The sequence below is a fragment of the Mesoplodon densirostris genome, chromosome 5 (assembly GCF_025265405.1).
Source record: "Mesoplodon densirostris isolate mMesDen1 chromosome 5, mMesDen1 primary haplotype, whole genome shotgun sequence".
In the NCBI taxonomy this organism is placed as follows: domain Eukaryota; kingdom Metazoa; phylum Chordata; class Mammalia; order Artiodactyla; family Ziphiidae; genus Mesoplodon; species Mesoplodon densirostris.
Genome location: NC_082665.1, coordinates 53,399,924 through 53,421,799, shown reverse-complemented (window position 1 = coordinate 53,421,799; position 21,876 = coordinate 53,399,924). Strand labels below are relative to the sequence as shown.

The 21,876-nt window shown below is 36.6% G+C and overlaps 1 protein-coding gene across 3 annotated transcripts in view; it reads left to right on the top strand.

The window, feature by feature from the left end:
* Positions 1–21,876, top strand: part of CBLB (Cbl proto-oncogene B) — a 208,714-nt gene that overhangs the window by 102,758 nt on the left and 84,080 nt on the right. For all 3 annotated transcript variants that reach the window (XM_060098741.1, XM_060098742.1, XM_060098740.1), the window contains 3 exons: positions 8,435–8,591; positions 14,541–14,662; positions 17,248–17,385. In XM_060098741.1, coding sequence (XP_059954724.1) covers positions 8,435–8,591; positions 14,541–14,662; positions 17,248–17,385 — 417 coding nt within the window. The remainder of the gene's footprint in view (positions 1–8,434; positions 8,592–14,540; positions 14,663–17,247; positions 17,386–21,876) is intronic.

Below are 21,876 nucleotides of genomic sequence, written 5' to 3'. Positions count from 1 at the left end.
CAAAGACTATGCTTGTTTACAACCCTGTAATGTAAAGATATTATTTCTCTGCATATCCAGGAAAAAGCATACTTACTAACCATTATAAAATATTTGGGTTCCCTAAGCCCTGCGTTCCTCTCCAGTTACAAAAGTCACTGTGTGTGTAGGTGTCACCTGACTCTCTTTGAATCATCCTGTGGGGATTAGAGCTCAGGGAACAAGTTCAAGAAAATGGTGATACTCTGACCACTGCTTCCTGTGAGTAACGAAGTCCTTTGGCTTTGATGCCCTGACCCACAAAGACTCTGTCTTCTGCCAGCATCCACGCAACTGTGATAGGCTAACTTGTTAGCTTGCAAATAGGGTAGAATCTCAGATTTTCACAGTTCTTTAGAAACACGTTCTGCTGGCGGAGAACTTGTTTGTGACTTAAAAGCAAAGTAAATTAAACTTCATACAATTAATATTTAGGATTTATTTTTCATTAATAGACTGCTAATGCTTCATCTTCCTGTTTTCCTTATTCTGAATGTTGATTATCAGTAGGAAATGAAATTGTTTTTCTTTGTAGCTTTGTTTTTGCCTTGTTTATCTGCAGTCATCAGTAGTTTCTCTTAATAAAAAGGAATTTTGGGGGATCTACTTATGCACAATAGTATGTATATAGTTTCTCCTGTGAGGCTTTAGTTATTGGAAATCGTATATTTTTTTGCCTTAATTTAACTTACATATCTAGCAGACTTCACCCATTGCTTGTTAATGTAATTGACCTATGTAGAGAGATTTCTGGGGAATTTTCTTTTATTACAGACTTTTTAAATTGTTTGTAGGACAGGCTGGGCTCTTAATGCTAAAAGGGGGATGTGTGGCAGAACCTTCTAATTTTAGGGTATATAATTTACTAATTTTGTTTAATCTGACCTCAGCAGATGAGAGGCATCTTGCTATGGTATCTTGTGTGTATTATGAACCTACCAAGCATCACTGAACCTGCAGAGCAAATCTCCTGAAGAACAGTTGTCATTAGAAAGGAAAGAGCAAATATCCATTAATTACTAAAGTAATTACAAAGTATAAAGTAATTTCCTGGTTACAGTAAGTTTGCTCTTTATTATGTTCAAAAGTTAGGTTGTGAGACCAGAAGTTAGAAAGCATCAAATCTAACATGAGTGAGTTTACTGAAAAAAATCAAGGATGATACTAAAGAATCTATTTCCTTGTTTCTGAATCTTGTAAAAAATGTTTGATTCTAAATTTAAGTTTTAGAATGTGAAAATGAGAATACTTGTCGCTTATACAGGGAAGTAATGCTTGTCTACTCTATAGACAAAATGTTATAAACTTTTTTGACAAAGAAAAAAAAATCTATCACAAATATCCAGTGTCTTGCTGTATGAGAGTAAGGAATTTTCACTTATGAGAAAGAATGGTTAGATCTAATCATGAATATCCTTGGTAACTGGTTACCATCCTATCTATGATGAGTTGTAAGGCAGCTATTTGACCAGAGTGGTTTTGATATGTCCTTTCTGTGGGTTGCTGGAAAACAATTATTTTTCTCTTATGGAAGAGCAACAGCTGTAATAGCTTGTTAAGAATCTATTTTCATATCCATTAACAAATAGTCATTACCAAAAAAAGATTGGATTTAAGGAATAACTATATACAAACTGTATACAGACTTAGGAATCACAGTACTAATATTTGCATCCGTAATAAAAATCAAAACATATCAAATAGCTTATGAACGTTTTATTATCTTATGAACAAAAGCAACTTAAAGGTACTGCCACTGAACATATCTTTGTTGATCAAGGTGAATTTTCTGAACAAAATTCAGATGAAATTGAAAATAGGAATGAGTTAATATAGATAGAACAGGTTTTCATTTTGTTTAAAGTCAAGATGACATTTTATATCCCTAAATTAGAATAGATTTTAAACAACCACCATCACAACCACCACCAGTACTACAGCAACAGTACCGAAAACCAACCAACAAACATATTAATTTCCTTGTTTATACGATGGCAGATGCTTTGTCCGTTCCCACATTTCTCACTCTCTTTTAATCTTAGAATTGTAACATACAAATGTTTTAAGTTTAGTATATAATTAAAGCTTAATATGCATACAGAAAAGTGCACATATCATAAATGTAAGACGAGGAATTTTCATAAAATGAACACATCAGTGTAAATGCCACCCAAATAAGGTAATAGTATATTATGTATGGTTCAGAATCCCCCTTCCTCCCAACCCCTCAGCAAGTCCCATGCAATCACTGCCTGCCCACAGTATCCTAACTTCTAGTATCATGAAATCATACATAATTGAAATCATTCAATTATACTCTGAAAAAAATCTGGCTTTTGTCACTATTATGTTTATGAAATCCATCCATGTTCTTGCATATAACAATAGTTTGTTCATTCTCCTTGCCCCATTGTATGGCTATACCACAATTTACGTATTCATTCCATTGGTGATGGACATTGGATTCTTCCTCCTTTGGATTTTATCAGTGGTGCTGCTATGAACACTTTTTGTACATTTTAAAAAACATGTATACATTTCTGTTGTATGTATATCTAGGAGTGGTATTGCTGGCTCCTAGTTTATGCATGGTTTTAGCTTTAGTAGCTTCTAGTAAACCACCAAAGAGTTTTCCAAAGTGGTTTGCCAATTTAATCACCTATGAGGAGTGCCTGAAGGTTCCTGTTTTCCATATCCTTCCCAACATTTTATGTATCATTTGTCATTTTAAAACTTTTTATTAAGCCACTCTGGTGGGGATGAGTGGAATCTCATTTTGTTCTTAAGTTACATTTCCATGATGACAATGAAGTTGAGTGTATATTTGTGTGTTTATTGAATATTTTGATTTTTTGTGTGAGTGTGAAAATTATTTGCCCAATTTTTGAGTAGTAATTATATTTAGAAGTTTTTATATATTATAGATGTGAATTTTTTGTTGATTATATTTATGTGAATGGTTTCTCCCAATATGTGGCTTTCTTTTTTACTTTGTTAATAACATTGTTTCATGAACACAGGTTCTAAATTTATTTTTTCCTTTATCCTTTGATAAAGGATATTTGGGGTCCTGTTTTAATTATTTGCCTGTAATGCAGGTATTCTCTTCTGTTTCTTCCAAAAAACTTCATTGCTTTATCTTTCATATTTAGGTCTAAGGTTCATCTAAAATTGATTTTCATATGGTATTAGTTCAGGGTCAAGATTCATTTTCTTCCATATGTATATTCATTTGACCCAGCAGCATTTATTGAAAACATCATCCATTCCCTACTGCTGTTTATATATAGTTGTTACATAATCAGTGTCCAGATATGATTGCATTTGTTTCCAAAATTTGTTCTATTGTCTATTTGTCTATCCTTGTGCCAATACCACGCTGTCTTAACTGATGTGAAGAGTATAACTTTGTCAGTGTTTTTCTTATTGAAGTTCAGCTTGATTATTCTTGGCTCTTGGCATTTCCCTATGAAGTTTAGAATCAGCCTATCAATTCCTACTATGAAAATGTCTCCTGGAATATTTGATTGGGGTTGTAAGAAATCTAAGAATCAATTTGGAGAGAATTGACATCTTTACCATATTGAGTCTGCCAGTCCATTAAAGTGTTATATCCCTTTATGTCTTCTACATCTCTGATCAAGTATGTCTGTGTGTTTATGTTGTGTTTTTGCTTGTGTTTTGTTAGCTTTATTCCCATTTATTTGATATTTTCAGATGCTATTGTAAATTTTTTAAGTTTTATTTTCTAATTATGTATTGCTTATATATAGAAATACAACTGATTTTTGCATATTTTATATTTAGCAGCCATGTTGAATTCCCTTTTCTTCTCATAGTTTAATCTGTAAATCTTTTTGTATTTCCTAGATAGAAAACCATTTCATAGGCAAATACTATTCTAATTTTTGTTTTTAATTGGTTATTTCTGTGATTGTAAAATATACTTTAAACAGTTTTAGTATGTCTTTTACTCCTTTAAGCCACTAGAGCATATTAGAAATATTCTGAAAGAAATTGCTTGTAATCCTACCATGATCTAGATATCATCAATTAAAATTTGTGTTGATCTCTCCAGACGTTCCAGATAGTTTTCAGCATTGGATCATAAAGGACATACATTTTTTTTTTTTTTTTTTTAGCCACACTACGCGGCTTGTGAGATATAGTTCCCCAACCAGGGATTGAACCAGGGTCCCCGGGGCCCTTGGCAGTGAAAGCATGGAGTCCTAACCACTGGACAGCCAGGGAGTTCCCAAGGACATACAATTTTAAAAATGCTGTTTCCATTTAATGCCATGGACACTTTTCCATGACAATAAATATTTTTTCCGTATACAATTGTTAATTGCTGTAAAATATTCTAACCTATAGATATGTCTTATTATTACTATCGAACATATTTGTTTTAACTTTTTGCTGTTATGAACAACACTGTTGATGAGACATGGATGAGTCTTTGCATTGCTGTGTATTTTTTTTTTTGACATAATTTCCTTGTTGAAATCCCTAGAAGTAGGCTCTTTCTGGGTTAAAATGTATAGGTTTTTGAAACTTGCTGCCAAATTGCCTTCTAGAAATGTTGTGTAAATTTTCATTCACACCAGAAGTACACAAAGGTTCCTGTTTCCAAACATCCTAGCCTTTGTTGAGATTCACACCTTTATTATATGGATTTTTTTTGCATATGAGTTAAAAATAAAACCTATATAGTCTTTTATGAGAACTTGTGGTTTCATGGAAATGTTTTGCCCTTTTTTTGAGTATCAATTGCCTTATATTTTTGTCTTCAATTCCTTATTCTTTTGTGTTAAAACTGCAGGGTTTTAAAATTTAGCAAGTTGTTATCTCTCCTGACATTGTGTGAATACACTATCACTTTTTTTTTTTTAAGTCATCAAACCATTTCTGTTTAGTAGGAGAGTGGTAGTACACTCAAATTTCTAGGTTCCTCCTCTGTGAAACACTCCCTTGCTTTCCCTAGACACAGTTTAATTACACAAATTTTAGTTGCATACTCGTCTTAGGCAAAGATGAGTAAGATACTGTCCCTGTTTGCAAGGATCTCCATCCCCTTGGGTTCCCATAGCACGTGAATCTTTTTCTGTGATAACCTGAGCACATGACACAACATAAGTTATTTACAAATCTTTCCACTTATTAGACTGTGGCTTTATTTAGATTTTTGTTCTGAAACTAGTACAATGCCTGACACATATACGGTCTTTCTTGGGTGAATCACTTAACCTCATTAAGCCTCAGTTTCCCCATCTCCATCTTGAGGATAAATATATTATCTACCTCACACTGTTATGACAAACTCAGTACTTAATTTGGTGATTGGCAGATAGTAAGTCATCAATAAATGGCAGCTCTCATTTTTTTTTTCCTATTGGAAGTCTAAAGATCCTGAACTCACATTATTATTATAGGTGCCAGGCTACCCATTTGTCTTTTATTCAATTCTTTGTGAATTGATGGCTACTTGAGCTTTTCATTGGATTTTAAAGTTAATTCAACGTGTAATTAAAGTGATTTATAATTGTAAGTGGCAAAAGGACAAATTAAGATACTTCTAGATTGGTGGGAGCTTGAAGCTTAGTTGGACCTTTTATGTTCTATTCTTTTTCTTTCTCTGCCTCTTTCCTTTTCCTAGATCTCTGCCAGCACACTGAAGTGCCTACATATTTGTAAAACAATTTTCCATTAACGTTTTCTCTCACTAGGTTCATATCTAGGGGAAGAGGTTATAGAAACCACCACTCTGTGGTATTGCTACAGTTAGTTAAAGGTGTGAACAGTCATCCTCTTCCTTTCCTCCTCCACCCACAAACCTCAGGAAAGTATGTGGTAGCAACTTGAAATCCTCTTTAAAAAGTTAGATCCTTAGTGCAACAGTTTTAGAACTTCTTTTTTTTTTTTTCCAGAAATCACTGTACTCTATTTCTCTTCTTCACTCATGAGCCTGCCCGCCCCACCATTGCTCCCACCTTCTTCCCATGGTGGGTATTTGGCTCAGCTGATCAAGGGAAGGGTATCTGTTGTACAAAGTTTTATATATAGTAAGTTAACCAAATAATTCCCTTTCTTTTTAATCCCTGTTACTACCCTTAATTAAGGTTCTGGTGAATGCCTGTTTGGACGTTAGGTTTATCACAAGGGAACTGGGGGAAAGTCTCATTTGCACAAGGACCGTGCAAATGTAGCTTGCCCCTTTGTAAACTGTCGTTCCAAAGTGGTAAATGAGACTACAACTTTAGAAGTTTGTTCATTTTTTAATGTTTTGCTCAGGGAAATCACTGGTTATTCAGAAGACTTATGATCTGCATGCACCTTAACTATTAGGATGAGGATAATTTTTATGGTAATGGATATCGAAAGGTGTCTGTTCGGCCAGTCTGTTTACTTTTTATAATTTATACACAAGACAAAATTCTCTAAACATTTCTATACAAAAGAGAAAACACATACCCTTCTTAAATCAGTAGTTCTTTGTTTACTGGTTTTTTTTTTTTTTTTTTTTTTTTTTACTTTGAGTATTATGGTTCATGTCTCTTTTGTTTATTGAATATTTGAAATTTTAATTTGGAAAAGAAAACTGCTTCTTAGGCACTAGTTCCAAGGTAACTATAATGAAGCTGGACATAATTGCATATCTACACTTTGCCATAAATCAATAGCCTTCTAATGTTATCAAAAGTTTTCATTGTTATTTTAAAACAGCAGCATCTTGTTAACCTTAATCAGAGCCTGATGCGTGTTTCTTCTAAATGGCTTCTGATGTGGTCTCTCTCTTCGGTTCTCTGTGGTTTCCTGTTTTTTTCATACATAGAGAAAAGCCTTTTGATGTATTCAGCCTCATAACCTTTTTCTTTTAATAGCATATCAAACACAAACTTTCATATATATACAGCATAGCATTGTAAGCCTGTTTCACCATTCATTTATTCATCTTGCCACAGACCACTCTTTCTCTGGAATTCCTCCAGCACTTCCTTAGATACCCTTTCTGTATTCTTTAACATTAAAGATCTCATTTCTACCCTGAAAGAGTGTTTTCTTCAAGGGCAGAGATAGTATCTCGTATTTCCATAATTGTATTTCTCCACAGTGTCCTGCCTTAGCAATTAATAGATCACATAGACTGGTGATGCTCAATGAGTTGCCCCCAGCCCAGCAACATCAGCATCACCTGGGAACTTGTTAGAGACTGTAAGTTCCACGGCCCCACCCCAGTTATACTGAATCAGGATATCTTGGGTTGAGGATCATAAATTTCTGTGCTAACAAGCCCTTCAGTGATTCTGATGCATGCTCAAGTTTGACAGCCACTGCAGCAGATAATTATTGAATGAATATGAAAGTTTTACATTTATAGTGATGCTTCACTGGGAGGATTAGTATCAGATGGAGCCAATTTTGTCCATTCAGCCTGAGTTTTATTTCTCAAAGAGATACAAGTAAAGAAAAACCTAAGATTTATATATTTGGAATCTTAGAAGAGAGTGTATATAACTTTTATGCTGTCTTATTATGAAAACTGCAGCTTAAAATTTTTTAAATATGAATGTTTGCTTTCTTGCACTTGTTCAGGAATAGGCATTTAACATTCCAAAAGGAGGAAAAGTAAGGAACGAATAGTGGATGTTACTCATTTTCATGGTGGGGAAGAGGTGGGTGAATGTTGAAAACTGGTCAGGTAGAGGATGGGTTGGAAGACTTTCCCCTGGGTACCATTCTATGCTCTTCTAAATTTTTGAACCATGTAAGTGCATTATATAGTAAAATGCTGATATGGGGTATTTAATAAGATTAAATTAATGAATAAGTTGAATAAATAAGTTTCCATATGATAGCCAGTGGGGTTGGTTAAAACCTATTAAAATTTCCCTTTGCATTAATATGAAAGGTTAGATAAAGTGACTTTCCATCTCTGTAGAACATTATCGGGGTGGTGGCAGAAATGTCTCAATGACTTTCCACCTGAACTTTCTTATGCACTGAACAAAGAATTCTTACTGTTATATGAATCCATCATCTTGTTATTATTTTAAGAAAATAAATGGAGGGGAAGAATTTAACTTGATTCAAAGTTACATAACCTTGCGTACACAAATGAAGAGGTCAGACCTACAGGACATTGATCTAATACCTTCTTCTGAAGTACTTTTAGAAGTATCTTGATAGGCAAGGAGAGAAAAATTGATTTACATTTTTGTCACATTCTTAGCAAATGGAAAATAATCCGGTTAGCAAAACCCATTACATATGTTCTGAATTATGAACAGTATTCTCAACTGTTTGTCTTTTAGTACAAATGCAGTTATATTAATGGTATGATTGAATTGTGCTGTTTCAATGGAAGGTATGTCTTAAATGACAGTTGATTCTTTTTTTTTTTTTTTTTCTTGCACAGAACTATTGTACCATGGAAAGTATTCAGACAGTGCCTTCATGAGGTCCATCAAATTAGCTCTGGCCTGGAAGCAATGGCTCTAAAATCAACAATTGATTTAACTTGTAATGATTACATTTCAGTTTTTGAATTTGATATTTTTACCAGGCTATTTCAGGTAAGCTTTGTATTTGCTTAATCCTGCCCTCTCTTCCACTTCCCTCCCTTCTGTGTGTGTGTATGTGTCTCTTTTTCACACACACACGCATACATACAAATATATGGGAAATGGTCTCATTTTTGGTAGTCTACAATTTTAGAGCAAGTTTTTTTGGTCATTGCTGTAAGTTTAGAGTTTGAGTTTGGAGGATCTGGTGTTCCGAGCCTGGAGGTTGCTTATTAGCTTTGAGAAGAATGATGTAAAGGAGCTTTACTTTAAAGTCCCTATGTGGTTTCTCACTTTACTTTGTTGCCCATTTTAGCCCAGTAACTGATAGATTCCAGGTTTTGTAGGTGGGCATTTGCTGAGGTGGTATCCCAACTTCTTCTCCCCTTTGCCTCCCACATTCATTAGGTGAGAAGGGAAAATAGTGAACCTGGAAATAAATAGCAAACTCATCCTTTTCTGTATAGGAGATTACTGTGATGTGTACGGGTTTTTTTTTTTTGCGGTACGTGGGCCTCTCACTGCTGTGGCCTCTCCCGCTGCTGAGCACAGGCTCTAGATGTGCAGGCTCAGCGGCCATGGCTCACGGGCCCAGCCGCTCCACGGCATGCGGGATCCTCCCGGACCGGGGCACGAACCTGTGTCCCCCACATCGGCAGGCAGATTCTCACCCACTGCGCCACCAGGGAAGCCCATGTGTACTGTTTTTACAGCTTGCTTTGCTCTTTCATCTGTATATCACAAACATTTTTCCATGTCAGTAAGTATTTTCATCAATATAATTTTCAATTTTCAGTTGCCACAGAATATTCCATCAAAATAGTCTGTCATTAATTTAGAAAGTCTCTTATTTGGGAAATTTAGATTTGTTTTCCTGTTTTTTTTTCCCCTAATATAAATGACTTTGAGATTAACCTTCTTGTCCTGTTTATTGTTTTCTTTGTTGTTGTGTTTTTTTTGCGGTACGCGGGCGTCTCACTGTTGTGGCCTCTCCCGTTGCGGAGCACAGCCTCCGGACGCACAGGCTCAGCGGCCATGGCTTACGGGCCCAGCCGCTCCGCGGCATGTGGGATCTTCCTGGACCGGGGCATGAACCCATGTCCCCTGCATCGGCAGGTGGACTCTCGACCACTGCGCCACCAGGGAAGCCCTGTTTTTGGTTTTTAATCATTCTTTTATAATTGTCTTCACATAGCTATTCAGAAGCAGGTGTCACATAATAAAAGCTGAGTGCCATCATTTTGTACTTTTGTATGTGTTGATAGAATTACCCTAAACATGGAGACTTGAAATATGCTTTGAATTTGCCTCTGCCACTAAATTGCATATCATCTATGAGATTCATTTCAAGTAGTTACAAAGTGAGAACCCCACCTAAAATCTTTATGATCCTAATAATATAAATTATATAGCAAGTGATGTTAATTGATCAAAAACCAGGCTTGCTTACATTCTGACACAATTTTTTTTATTATTTTAGCCTGCAGTAAAACTTATTCTATTTGAAACATGCTTTCAACAAATGTTAGAGTATAATATTGGTTTTCATGTTTCTCATGTTGTAAGAATTTTGCTTCTCTGATTTATGACCCTGCTTGGTACTCACCTGCAAGGATCGGGTAACTGAATTATGTAAGAAAACAAGATTGCATGGGATTAACTTTTAATTTATGAAAGAATTCATTAACAGGGCAAATTAACTCTGTCAGCAATACTTATAGAATACATTTTACTTTATTATAACTTTATAACCATAATTCTACCTAGACATATAGAATAGGAAATTAGATAAATGACTGCAGGAAGTATGCTTTTGGATATTTTCAGTTTACAGTAGTTTCATTATTATTCCCTTGGTATATGTACATTGTCAGTTAATAGTTTTCCAATGACTTTAAGATACATTTTAGGAAAAGGTTGTGTTATCTGATACTGATTATTTTATAATGGAACCTCTCCTTTCTTTAAAAGTTTCTGATAATTTTACAAATACTTCATTTATTTAACATGATACCAAGACATTCTAATAGTAGATGCTTTGCTTCTTCCCCTTGAGAAGGAAGAGAACAAAAGTTATTTTCATACATTAAGCCTAGCTGTTTATTCTAGGAAGAGTGTATTTTCTGTGGGGAGCCTAGATGACTTTTTAGTGAGGATGTTAAATACTAGAACGCCTCAGAGTTATATATCAAAGGTATGAGGGCAGCTTAATGTTGGTTAAGCACTTACCCAAACAGCTACTTAATATGTGTAGATATTTTCTTATAAGCTGTTTCACTTTACAGCCCAAGTAATCTCAGCACTCTAAGGCACATATATCTTATTTATGCTCATGGGGATGGGAGAGGAAAAGAATCTTTTAAGTAGAGCTACTATGAAAAGTATTAGATAACAAAACCAAAACCTTACTAGCGAACCAAAGAATGCCTAGTGTCTTTTAAAACTCATAATTACAGCAGTAGCTAAAGAACTTTTGTTAGCCCCTGTGTGTTTCTCAGATTCTTCACCTCTCCTGATTTCATTATGCTTAGACTGTAATCATATATGTGCTTTAAAATACAATAAAATTGGTTGTGTGCACAGAAAGTACATGTATTAACTTTTACTGATCTTTTATTTTTACATAACTTTAACAATTGAATAATATTTTCTTGTTATAGTTGTGTATTCTATATGAAAGATTTAAGTTTTGTGGCTACTGTAACTGCACGAACATATATTCTGCTGCAGCTGTGATATTGGTGGTTAATTGGTAGTGACTCCTAGCTTTAAATTGTTGGGAATAGGGTATTTAACAGAGCGGCATCTGAAAGAGGGCAAGGTACACCATCAGGCTTGAGGTTTGACATAGAAAACTAGCATAAGGGTTTGCAGAAGGTGTCAGTGGAGGTGAGGAGATGAAGTTTGAGACTTGCCTAGGAAATGAAAGAAGCAAGAAGCTGGTGGATTCTGGTTTTCCCTTTTTCCTGTCTTCCCTCATCCTCATATTTTGCCAGAACTTGAACAAGTGCTGGGAGTCATTGGAAAGATCTTGCAATGGCCACCTTCCTCTGTCTGCCTTTAACCTTATCTTTCTCCCCTCCATGTAGTTCAGAGATGCTGGGATTGGCAAGTGCTCAAGTCCTGGAATGGAAAGACAGGGCTTTTGCTTTCCTCTTCCCTCTCCCTGGGGCTGCTGCTCCTTTCTCCTTCCATTTCCCCACTGTAAGAGAAGACTGGGTTGTTGAGAAATGGGGCAGTAAGTGGGATGAGTAGGTGCAGGATAAAGAATGAGTGGTTTGGGGCAGAGTACTATTGACTGTCGAATATATAGCATTGTGGAACAGGGAGAAAAAGAAGAATAAGAAACTCATCTATTGTAGTGAGGATTAAGAGAGCATCTGGGGGGCTTCCCTGGTGGCGCAGTGGTTGAGAGTCCGTCTGCCGATGCAGGGGACACGGGATCGTGCCCCGGTCCGGGAAGATCCCACATGCCGCGGAGTGGCTGGGCCCGTGAGCCATGGCCGCTGAGCCTGCGCGTCGGGAGCCTGTGCTCCGCAACGGGAGAGGCCACAACAGTGAGAGGCCTGCGTACCGAAAAAAAAAAAAAAAAAAAGAGTATCTGGGCAGACCAGCTGAGACCCTACTTCCAGTGTAGGTTGTAAGTCGGTAAATGGTGAACACAGTGGCCTTTGGGAGAATGGAGGGACTAGTCTTCTTAATTCACTTTATTAATTTCTGTAGTCATTTAAGAATCTCCAAATAACTTGGTGTTGGTGTGTGAGAAAAGATTTCCTATAACCTAAAAACAAATTGTGAAAATAACCATTCTCCCATCACTTTGTTTTGCCTCCTTTAAGCCATTAGTTGGCAAAATACTTTAAACACACACACACACACACACACACAAAATACAAAACTACCACGTGTTTCTGACTGTGGGTTGCATTCTCAAGAAAAATAGTACACAGACTCTTTCTATTACATAAATATTGTTGCAGTTAGAATCTGGCCCTCTGGATTATTACTAAGAAATGGTTGCTAAATACTGCAGCATTTGGCTCAAAACTCCAGTTTCTTTTTTTTTCGCTTGTATTTGATCTGTGCATTGGCTCTCTATAAAGTTCAGCATTTTGTAAAACAACTCTTTCATTAACTTGTGTGGATTTTAATGGAAGTGACCCAAATATTTTGTATTTTTTTCATCCTTGTCCTTTGTAGATGAGGAAGTAGAACAGAACAAAACAAAACAAAACTCAGTGACTATAATAGTAATTTTTCAGTTTTTCTGAACATATGCTAATATTCTTCCAAGTATTGTTTATGTAATTTTTAGTCATCCCTTAAGAAGAAAATTAAAAACATGTTTGTTTGGTTTTTTTTTTCAAGTACATAGACAGAATCTCTCATAATAAGTGTCTTCAGAGCTCATTTTTCCCCAATTAGGTATTTTAGTGTGATGGGGAAATACCCTAAAGATTTTTCTTGTTATTTTGGAAAAGGTTAACTCTTCATTACTAAATCATTCTTTCCCTTGTTATCCTCATCTTAAGGGATACAATCCTTAAAGAATTGCGCCTTGTAAGTTTGAAACTTGCTTAACAATCACAAGGAAGAAGTCTCAAAACAAACAAAAGCAGGATCCCTCCACCAATAATCATGTCTAGGATGACTATTTCAACAATTATCACTTGGCAACACAAAATACCTTTTTTTTTTTCTTTTATGTAGAAGATTTGAGTTAACCTGGCACATCAGGTAGAGTATGCTGCCAATTCCTTTGGATAAATGTAGCTTCAGCCTTAAAGATATGGCAGAGATGATTCATTCACACCCTCAAGCAAAGTTGTCTATTACTGGCTGCCTTTTTTCTCTTGCCATGGTAACTGGAGGGACAACTAATCCTATTAAAGAGAGAACGATACAAACCCTGTATGTGTGCGTGCGTGTGTGTTTGTGTTTATTTCTGCGAAAGATTTTTACAGAGCTCACCTCTAAACCATAAACGTTTCTGAGTTTATGATTGTACACGGATAAACCAAATGTGAGTACAGTAGTCTGTTACCATGGGAGGCGAGGCCTTGCAGACAGGTCACTCAGTAGAGGACCTCTTCAGCTGTTCCCCCAGCCTGATCACTATGCTCTGACACTGTGCATTAGTGCTTGGTCTCCCTGTGGGAAGCAAGACAGGTGTGTTCCCTGTTCTAATGTAGCTTATGGCCAATGTGTAGATTTTGCCAAATCACTTACATTCCATGATAGAGTTTTTTGTTCTACAAAGTGAGATGTCTAAATGCAGAGTAGTGAACAAAACAGATGCACAGGGAGATGAGGCATGAGATGAGAGTGGTTTTAAATAGGGTGGTCTGAGAAAGCCACATTGAGGAAATGACATTTGGAGAGGAAGAAGTCCCATGGATATTTGGAGAAAGAATTCAGGTATAGGGATCAGCAAGTTTGAAGGCTCTGAGGTGAGAGAATATAATTATGTTCAGGCCAGCAGCAACAAGGCCCACGTGTCTAGAGGAAAGGCAGAAAATGGGGGAGTCACAGCATATGGGGACAGAAAGGGAACTGGGGCTCAACCCTGAAAACGTCTTTCTAGGCCATTTATAAGGACTTTGGCTTTTACTCAAAGTTAGAGAGTTTTGCACAGAAGAGTGATGTGGTTTATGTTTCAAACTGATCACAACTGCTGTAGTGGGAATAGAATTTGTAGAGAAGAGATTATGTGGTTTTCCTTTTTGCTTTCTGTATTTTATTCCTAAGAAATCTGTTTTCTGATAATCATATTTCTCCAAAAAGAAAATACATAATTGCATGTTTGCTGTTAGGTAATAGAAGTTGGCCTAAACCCCGTAAAGCTCATATTCACTTTAAAAATATCCAGGAAAATTTTAGTATGTGTATTAAATGATGGGTTGTTGTGTAATTGATAGTTGACATTCTCTAGGTAATTTTTAAATTTATTTATATTTTTAGCCTTGGGGCTCTATTTTACGGAATTGGAATTTCTTAGCTGTAACACATCCGGGTTACATGGCATTTCTCACGTATGATGAAGTAAAAGCACGGCTACAGAAATACAGCACTAAACCCGGAAGGTAAGACTTTTCGCAGTAATATTATGTGATGTATGTAAAGATGAAAAGTCCTCTGTGGTTCATTCCTAAGTAAATCAGTAACACCCATGGGGATGAGGGGAGGGAAATGCTAATAGACCAAAACAGTGCTTCTTAATTCAGTTCTTCAAATTGGGACATTATGCTTGTTCTGAAATTTAGTGTAAATAAAGTGAAAGAGGATATGGTAGTATGTAATTTGATGAATTTAGAGAGTAAGTCTCAGAGTTTCAAACTGGAGTAGGATATTAGCATATTAACTGTCTTCATGACACATGTTTATGTATAAAATTAGATGTGTATATTTAAATACTTGAATATTGTGCTAATGACAAAATAAATCAGTTGCATGTTCATTATTTTAGGGTATTTTTTTCAAGACATTCAATTTGGTTCTATGATAATCAGATAATTACATATAAATACATATTAATGCATGTAAGTACATATAAGTATACATATACATGCATGATAAACACATGTAAGTACATAGACATATAAGCCCATTGTTAACAATCCAAACCAGTTTCATGTCCTTGAGAACGTCTTCCATAAGACCTCATGCTTGATGTTGAAATTGAGTGAAACTCAGAGCTTGGCTGTGTGATCAGCCCCTCTGGCTTTGACCGAGAGAGCACACCTTATTAATGGCAAATCTGGGCAGGAGAAAGTCTGTCTGTCTCCTGGTGCAGGCATTTTCCCCACATGCGGTCTAGAAATGCATCAGGCACACAGTAGACATTCGTGCTGTGGCAGGCAGTGTGCTGGGTGCAATGGTAATGACAGTGGAGATCTGCCCTCCTTCACTCTCAAGTTTTAGTAGGAGACACCATCCCAGTGTTTGTGAGTGCACCGACTTTCATATAGGGGTCATTTCATTTTAGGAATGAATTTGGTGGTTTTTTAAATCTACCTTTTTCTTCTAATATTGTTTTATTTGATTTGTAGTGCAAATGTCATTTGTCCTTTAGCAAAGTCTTTTCGAGTACAGTCCATTATTGATGATTCCTTTCTTCTCTGCCATAATGAAAAATTTCCACCTTTTTTATTTTTAAGAATGTATATGGTATATTAGAAGGAGGTAATGGGTACAGAAAACAGTGTGGGTCCTGTGGAGTTGTTGGTTTAGACTGAGAGCTGGTTCTCATTGTGACCACATGAGCAGGCCAGATATTGTGCACATTGACAGTGGCTTAGGTGAGTCATTTGTTTCATTCAGGGATCTCTCATAACCATATTTTTCCATAACTTTTACACCCTTGACTGGCATCAGAGTATCTTCTTGCTTCTGGAGTATGATTTGAAAGGTGTAATATGGTTGGAATCACAGAATCATGCAAATTTAACACAGAAGTCATTTGGGAAATTATCTTGTCCAATTCTAAATTAATAAAGTAACTGAGTCCTTTTTGTGTTCTCTTGTTCAAGATCATGGAGATAATTAATGACAGTGTTGGAAGCAAAAGCCAGGTCTCATTGCTATTGGAATAGTTCTCTTGATAGTACCCTCTGAAAGGATGTTTTCCTTTCCTTCCCTTGCCCTGTAACAATGATTTCTTCTAAGTTTTAGGTAGTTAAAGATGAAATGATTAGACTGTGGTAAACTGTTACAGGTAAGGTGTGATGGGGTGTTTAGGAAAACTCAGTGAACAAATCAAATGATTTTGACAAATATTTGCTGGATATGTGTTTAAGTGGTCCTTTTTCTTGGAAAGTGGTTCATCTCTTTGGCTTCATGGTAAAGAAAATAGTTGGGTCTATTACAAGGACATTTGAGTTCTTCAGGATGTACTTTATTTGGGATCCAGCTGACAATCATAATAAGTCTGTGTGGAATTACTTTGTGTGATTACGATTAAGGATCCTAATAAGGGACAGGTTGATATTTATTTTCTGGCTTTCTAGGAGAATATGTTTTTAGAGTTTCTTGAAAAGTCCTTTCCAAAATTTCCAAAACCAATATGAAGTTCTTAATATTTAAAAATCATAACTTCTGGGTCTTCCGTGGTGGCACAGTGGTTAAGAATCCTCCCACCAATGCAGGGGACACGGGTTCGATCCCTGGTCTGGGAAGATCCCACATGCTGCGGAGCAACTAAGCCCGTGCGCCACAACTACTGAGCCCGCGTGCCACAACTACTGAAGCCCGTGTGCCTAGAACCCGTGCTCTGCAACAAGAGAAGCCACTGCAATGAGAAGCCTGTGCACCACAACAAAGAGTAGCCCCCACTCGTCTCAACTAGAGAAATCCCACACGCAGCAACAAAGACCCAAAGCAGCCAAAAATAAATAAAATAACTAAATTTATTTTTAAAAAATCACAACTTCTTCCTTTCTTTAAAAACCCAGTTTTCTTCAAAGATGAAACCACTTAAATGGAATTATTATCATTGCTTCTTTTACAGATCAATAAATGGAGAAGGAAAATGGTATAAAAATAAGTTTGAAGATAGGAATTCTAAATGATTCTGTTTATTCTTTCACTTAAGAAAAATCTAACAGATTGTTTAGTAGTAGTTAGCTTACATTTTGAATGTGATTAAACATAATTTTCTTATGTTTCACAGCTACATTTTCCGGTTAAGCTGCACTAGGTTGGGACAGTGGGCCATCGGCTATGTGACAGGGGATGGAAATATCTTACAGACCATACCACACAACAAGCCCTTATTTCAAGCCCTGATTGATGGCAGCAGGGAAGGATTGTAAGTATGAGACTTGGGAGTTGGGGGTGCTTATTATTCACAGATGTGGAAGACAGAGACCGCTTTGCGATGGAGGGAATGGATAGTGAGTCTGATGTTCAGGCTGGTTTTTATTTCAAGACTAAGAAATGGATGTTCCTTAGTTTTTATTGTTCATCTCTTAAAATAGTCATTTTAAGGTAACCTAATTATTTGATATATTTTTTTCTAGCATGGTCTAAACAATCTTCGGGTCTCAATATTGTCTTACAAATATTAGAAGTATACAGTTGTATATGTACAGTTGGAGAACGGACTCAGTGGAATGATTATTTGATTGTTCCCTACCTAGCTCTGCTCCTGTGCTCCCAAATTGCACTCCCAGTCAGTGTAGGGCCTCTGAATCCTGTTGGGATCATGAGCAGATTCTGACAGGCTCTGTTTTGGGGCCATTGGTGAAGTTGCAAAGGGTTCCCCTGTTTATGGGGTTGCTGCAGACAGCTCACAAAAGCAACCCCCCAAAGAGCCATCCATCAGCTCTTCTCTCTCAGAAAAATACAACTGGTTATTAAATGGGCCTGGGTCTTCATTTCCATGGGGAGCACCATGCTGATATGTCTCTGAAACGTGTCTTCCTTCTCTCCGCCTTCCTCCCTCTGTTGCTCCCTCTCTTTCGTCCTTTTTGTTCTTTGTTTTTTTGTGTGTTATTGTTGTCTTTTTAAAGTGAAGTATAGTTGATGTACAATATTATATAAGTTACAGGTGTACAGTATGGTGATTCACAATTTTTAAAGGTTATACTCCATTTATAGTTCCGATAAAATATTGGCTATATTACCTGTGCTGTACAATGTATCCTTGTAGCTTATTTTATACCTCTCACTCCCCTCCCCCTGTATTGCACCTCCCCCCTTCCCTCTCCCCATTGGTAACCACTAGATTGCTCTCTGTATTGGGAGTCTGTTTCTTTTTTGTTACATTCACTAGTTTGTTGTATTTTTTAGATTCCACCTATAGTTGCTATCATTGAATTTAAGTGTATAACGTAGCAAATAAATTCCAACATCAAATTACAATGAGTTTTTGTATCTTTCACAGGAAAAGAACTTATTAACTAAAGGTAGTTTAAAATTAGATGTAAAACGGTATATATTGGGATAATTCTTTAAAATAATTGATTCCTACTCCCTCATGTAACCCTTAAATTGCTAGTTCTACTTTTTATTTTCATTGGTAATGCCACATTTTCTTTTTCTTCTTCTTATCCTTTTCTCATCCCTTCCCTTCCCTTCTCTTCATGTCTCCCTTCTTTTACTCACATCAATAATAAATCCATATTCCAGAATTGTATGTTAATAGCTAAGTTCAGTTGATCTTAAGCTGTTTTTTTTTTTTTTAATTTAGAAATAGATAAATGCTCCTTTGTTTTTTAGGTTAAGATTGCCTTTCTTCTCCGTACATAAAATTTAGACAATCTGATAGGTCCCTTCATAGTAAATATGTCTTTCATTCATTTTAGTCATATGCAATTCCCTTCACCCTTTTGTGGTATTTTCAGTGTCACCTCCATCTCACTGACTTTTCTTGTCCTTTGCCTTGCTGAGTAACCCAGAGACATATGTGCTCCTACTTGCTGCAGCATGGACTGTGATAGAAGCCTAGCAAGAGAAAGTCCACCAGAAAGAGCAAATAGTTTAAGTTTTCCAATAGCAAAAAGTTTTACTTTTCCAAAGTAATTGCAAAAACAGAAAGAAGAAAATGTGATGAGATCTATGTGAAGAGATAAAAGTTGTGAATTTTCAAGAAATAATTACATAAGAATTGTATGGCAAACTGGTACCAAATGTCTATTTCTCTCTCTTTTTTTAAATTATCATACATTTGCTATTCTGTCATTTATACCTTACCTCTGGTGCATCAAAGATTCATATGTGTAGCTTTCTATTCACTATGATAAGAGGATTTTTGTTTTGAAGAAAATGTGCTTCAGAGTTTTAATTTATAAAAAAGAGGTTATGAGTGGGTACATCTGTAAATGGAGTAATTTTGATATAGCTTTTTTTTTTTAAACATCTTTATTGGAGTATAATTGCTTTACAATGTTGTGTTAGTTTCTTCTGTATAACAAAGTGAATCAGCTGTACGTATACATGTATCCCCATATCTCCTCCCTCTTGTGTCTCCCTCCCACCCTCCCTATCCCACCCGTCTAAGTGGTCACAAAGCACCCACCGAGGTGATCTCTCTGTGTGCTATGTGGCTGCTTCCCACTAGCTATCTATTTTACATTTGGTAGTGTGTATATGTCAGTGCCACTCTCTTACGTCGTCCCAGCTTACCCTTCCCCCTCCCCATGTCCTCAAGTCCATCTCTACATCTGCGTCTTTATTCCTGTCCTGCCCCTAGGTTCTTTAGAACCATTTTTTTTCTTTAGATTCCACATATATATATGTTAGCATATGGTGTTTGTTTTTCTCTTTATGACTTACTTCACTCTGTATGACAGACTCTAGGTCCATCCACCTCACTACAAATAACTGAATTTCATTTCTTTTTATGGCTGAGTAATAATATTCCATTGTATATATGTGTCACATCTTCTTTATCCATTCATCTGTCGATGGACACCTAGGTTGCTTCCATGTCCTGGCTATTGTAAATAGTGCTGCAATGGACATTGTGGTACATGACTCTTTTTGAATTACAGTTATCTCAGGGTATATGCCCAGTAGTGGGATTGCTGGGTCATATGGTAGTTCTACTTTTAGTTTTTTAAGCAACCTCCATACTGTTCTCCATAGTGGCCGTATCAATTTACACAGGCTCCGGATGCGCAGGCCCAGCGGCCATGGCTCACGGGCCCAGCCGCTCCGCGGCACATGGGATCCTCCCAGACCGGGGCACGAACCCGTATCCCCTGCATCGGCAGGCGGACTCTTAACCACTGCGCCACCAGGGAGGCCCTGTTTGTAGATTTTTTGATGATGGCCATTCTGACTGGTGTGAGGTGATACCTCATTGTAGTTTTGATTTGCATTTCTCTAACGATTAGTGATATAGCTTATTTATATTGTTATAATGCTTTACATCTATTTTTCAAAAGTCAATAAAAATTAACAGATTATAATATCATAATCAGTAGTCTAGCCTCCAAACTCCTGTGCAAATTAGCTGTTAATATTTACACACACACACACACACACACACACACAACACACACACATCTTCAGAGGGCTTTAGCTGGTTGAATTTGAAATTTAATGATAGATTACATTAAAATCTGATCAGATTAGGTTTTAGATTAGATTAAAATGTTAGCATTTTAATTAGATAGGTTTTTTGTTTGTTTGCTTTTTTTCCTTAAGATCAGTAAAAACACAGGATATCATCTGGTCCAACTATCAGGGTCAGCTCTCTTTTCCGTATAGTTAATCTGATATTGTAGGACATAGGTGATAAAGAAGTTTACTTTGATAACTAGCCAAGATTCCTTATTCCTTCACTGCCATTGGAAAGGGCTCATCAGTAGCACCCCAGTGTACTGGGGACAGTAATCACTGAAATGCTCCTTATACATTAAATAGAATCATTTAACCTTTCCTCTAGCAACCTTATTGTCATTTTGTAATCTTTCATTTCTGAATTGTTCCTAGAATTCTACATTTTTGAAGTGCGATGAAAAAAATATATAATAATATTTAAAACTGGCCATTTTAGGGTATAAAAAAAGAGAGTTACCAACTTTTGCTTATCACTCATTTAATATTTGTAGAATTGTATCCCAACCCTATGACATTCTAAATTTGTATCATAGTCAGATGTAGTCAACTCCTTTTCCTAAATCTTTTTTTTTTAAATTAATTTATTTTTGCTGTGTTTGGTCTTCGTTTCTGTGCCGAGGGCTTTCTCTAGTTGCGGCAAGTGGGGGCCACTCTTCATCGCGGTGTGCGGGTCTCTCACTGTCCCGGCCTCTCTTGTTGCGGAGCACAGGCTCCGGACGCGCAGGCTCAGTAGTTGTGGCTCATGGGCCCAGTCGCTCCGCGGCATGTGGGATCGTCCCGGACCGGGGCATGAACCCGTGTCCCCTGCATTGGCAGGCAGACTCTCAACCACTGCGCCACCAGGGAAGCCCCCCTTTTCCTAAATCTTAAAAGCAAAACAAAAACAAAAACCAACACTCACTGATATGCTCCTTACCATGTGAGAATGATCTATCCTCTCGGTTCATTTTTTCCTGGTTTACTTGGGTAATTTAAAATACTTACTAACATTCTTATAGACTCTTTATTTAAGGATAAATAGTTTTTGTTACTTCACAGAATAGTTTTAGTATAGTTTTGCCCTTTAAAATATTCACCACTGTAGTATTGTGTTCTTAATTTTTCATTCAAAAATCTAGAACAGAAAGGTAGTAAACAAATCAACTGTAACTTAATGAATTGATGAAATCCAGCAGTAATATTACTGCTTTCTTAATCTAAAATACGTGTCTACCAACACAATAAACTTCAG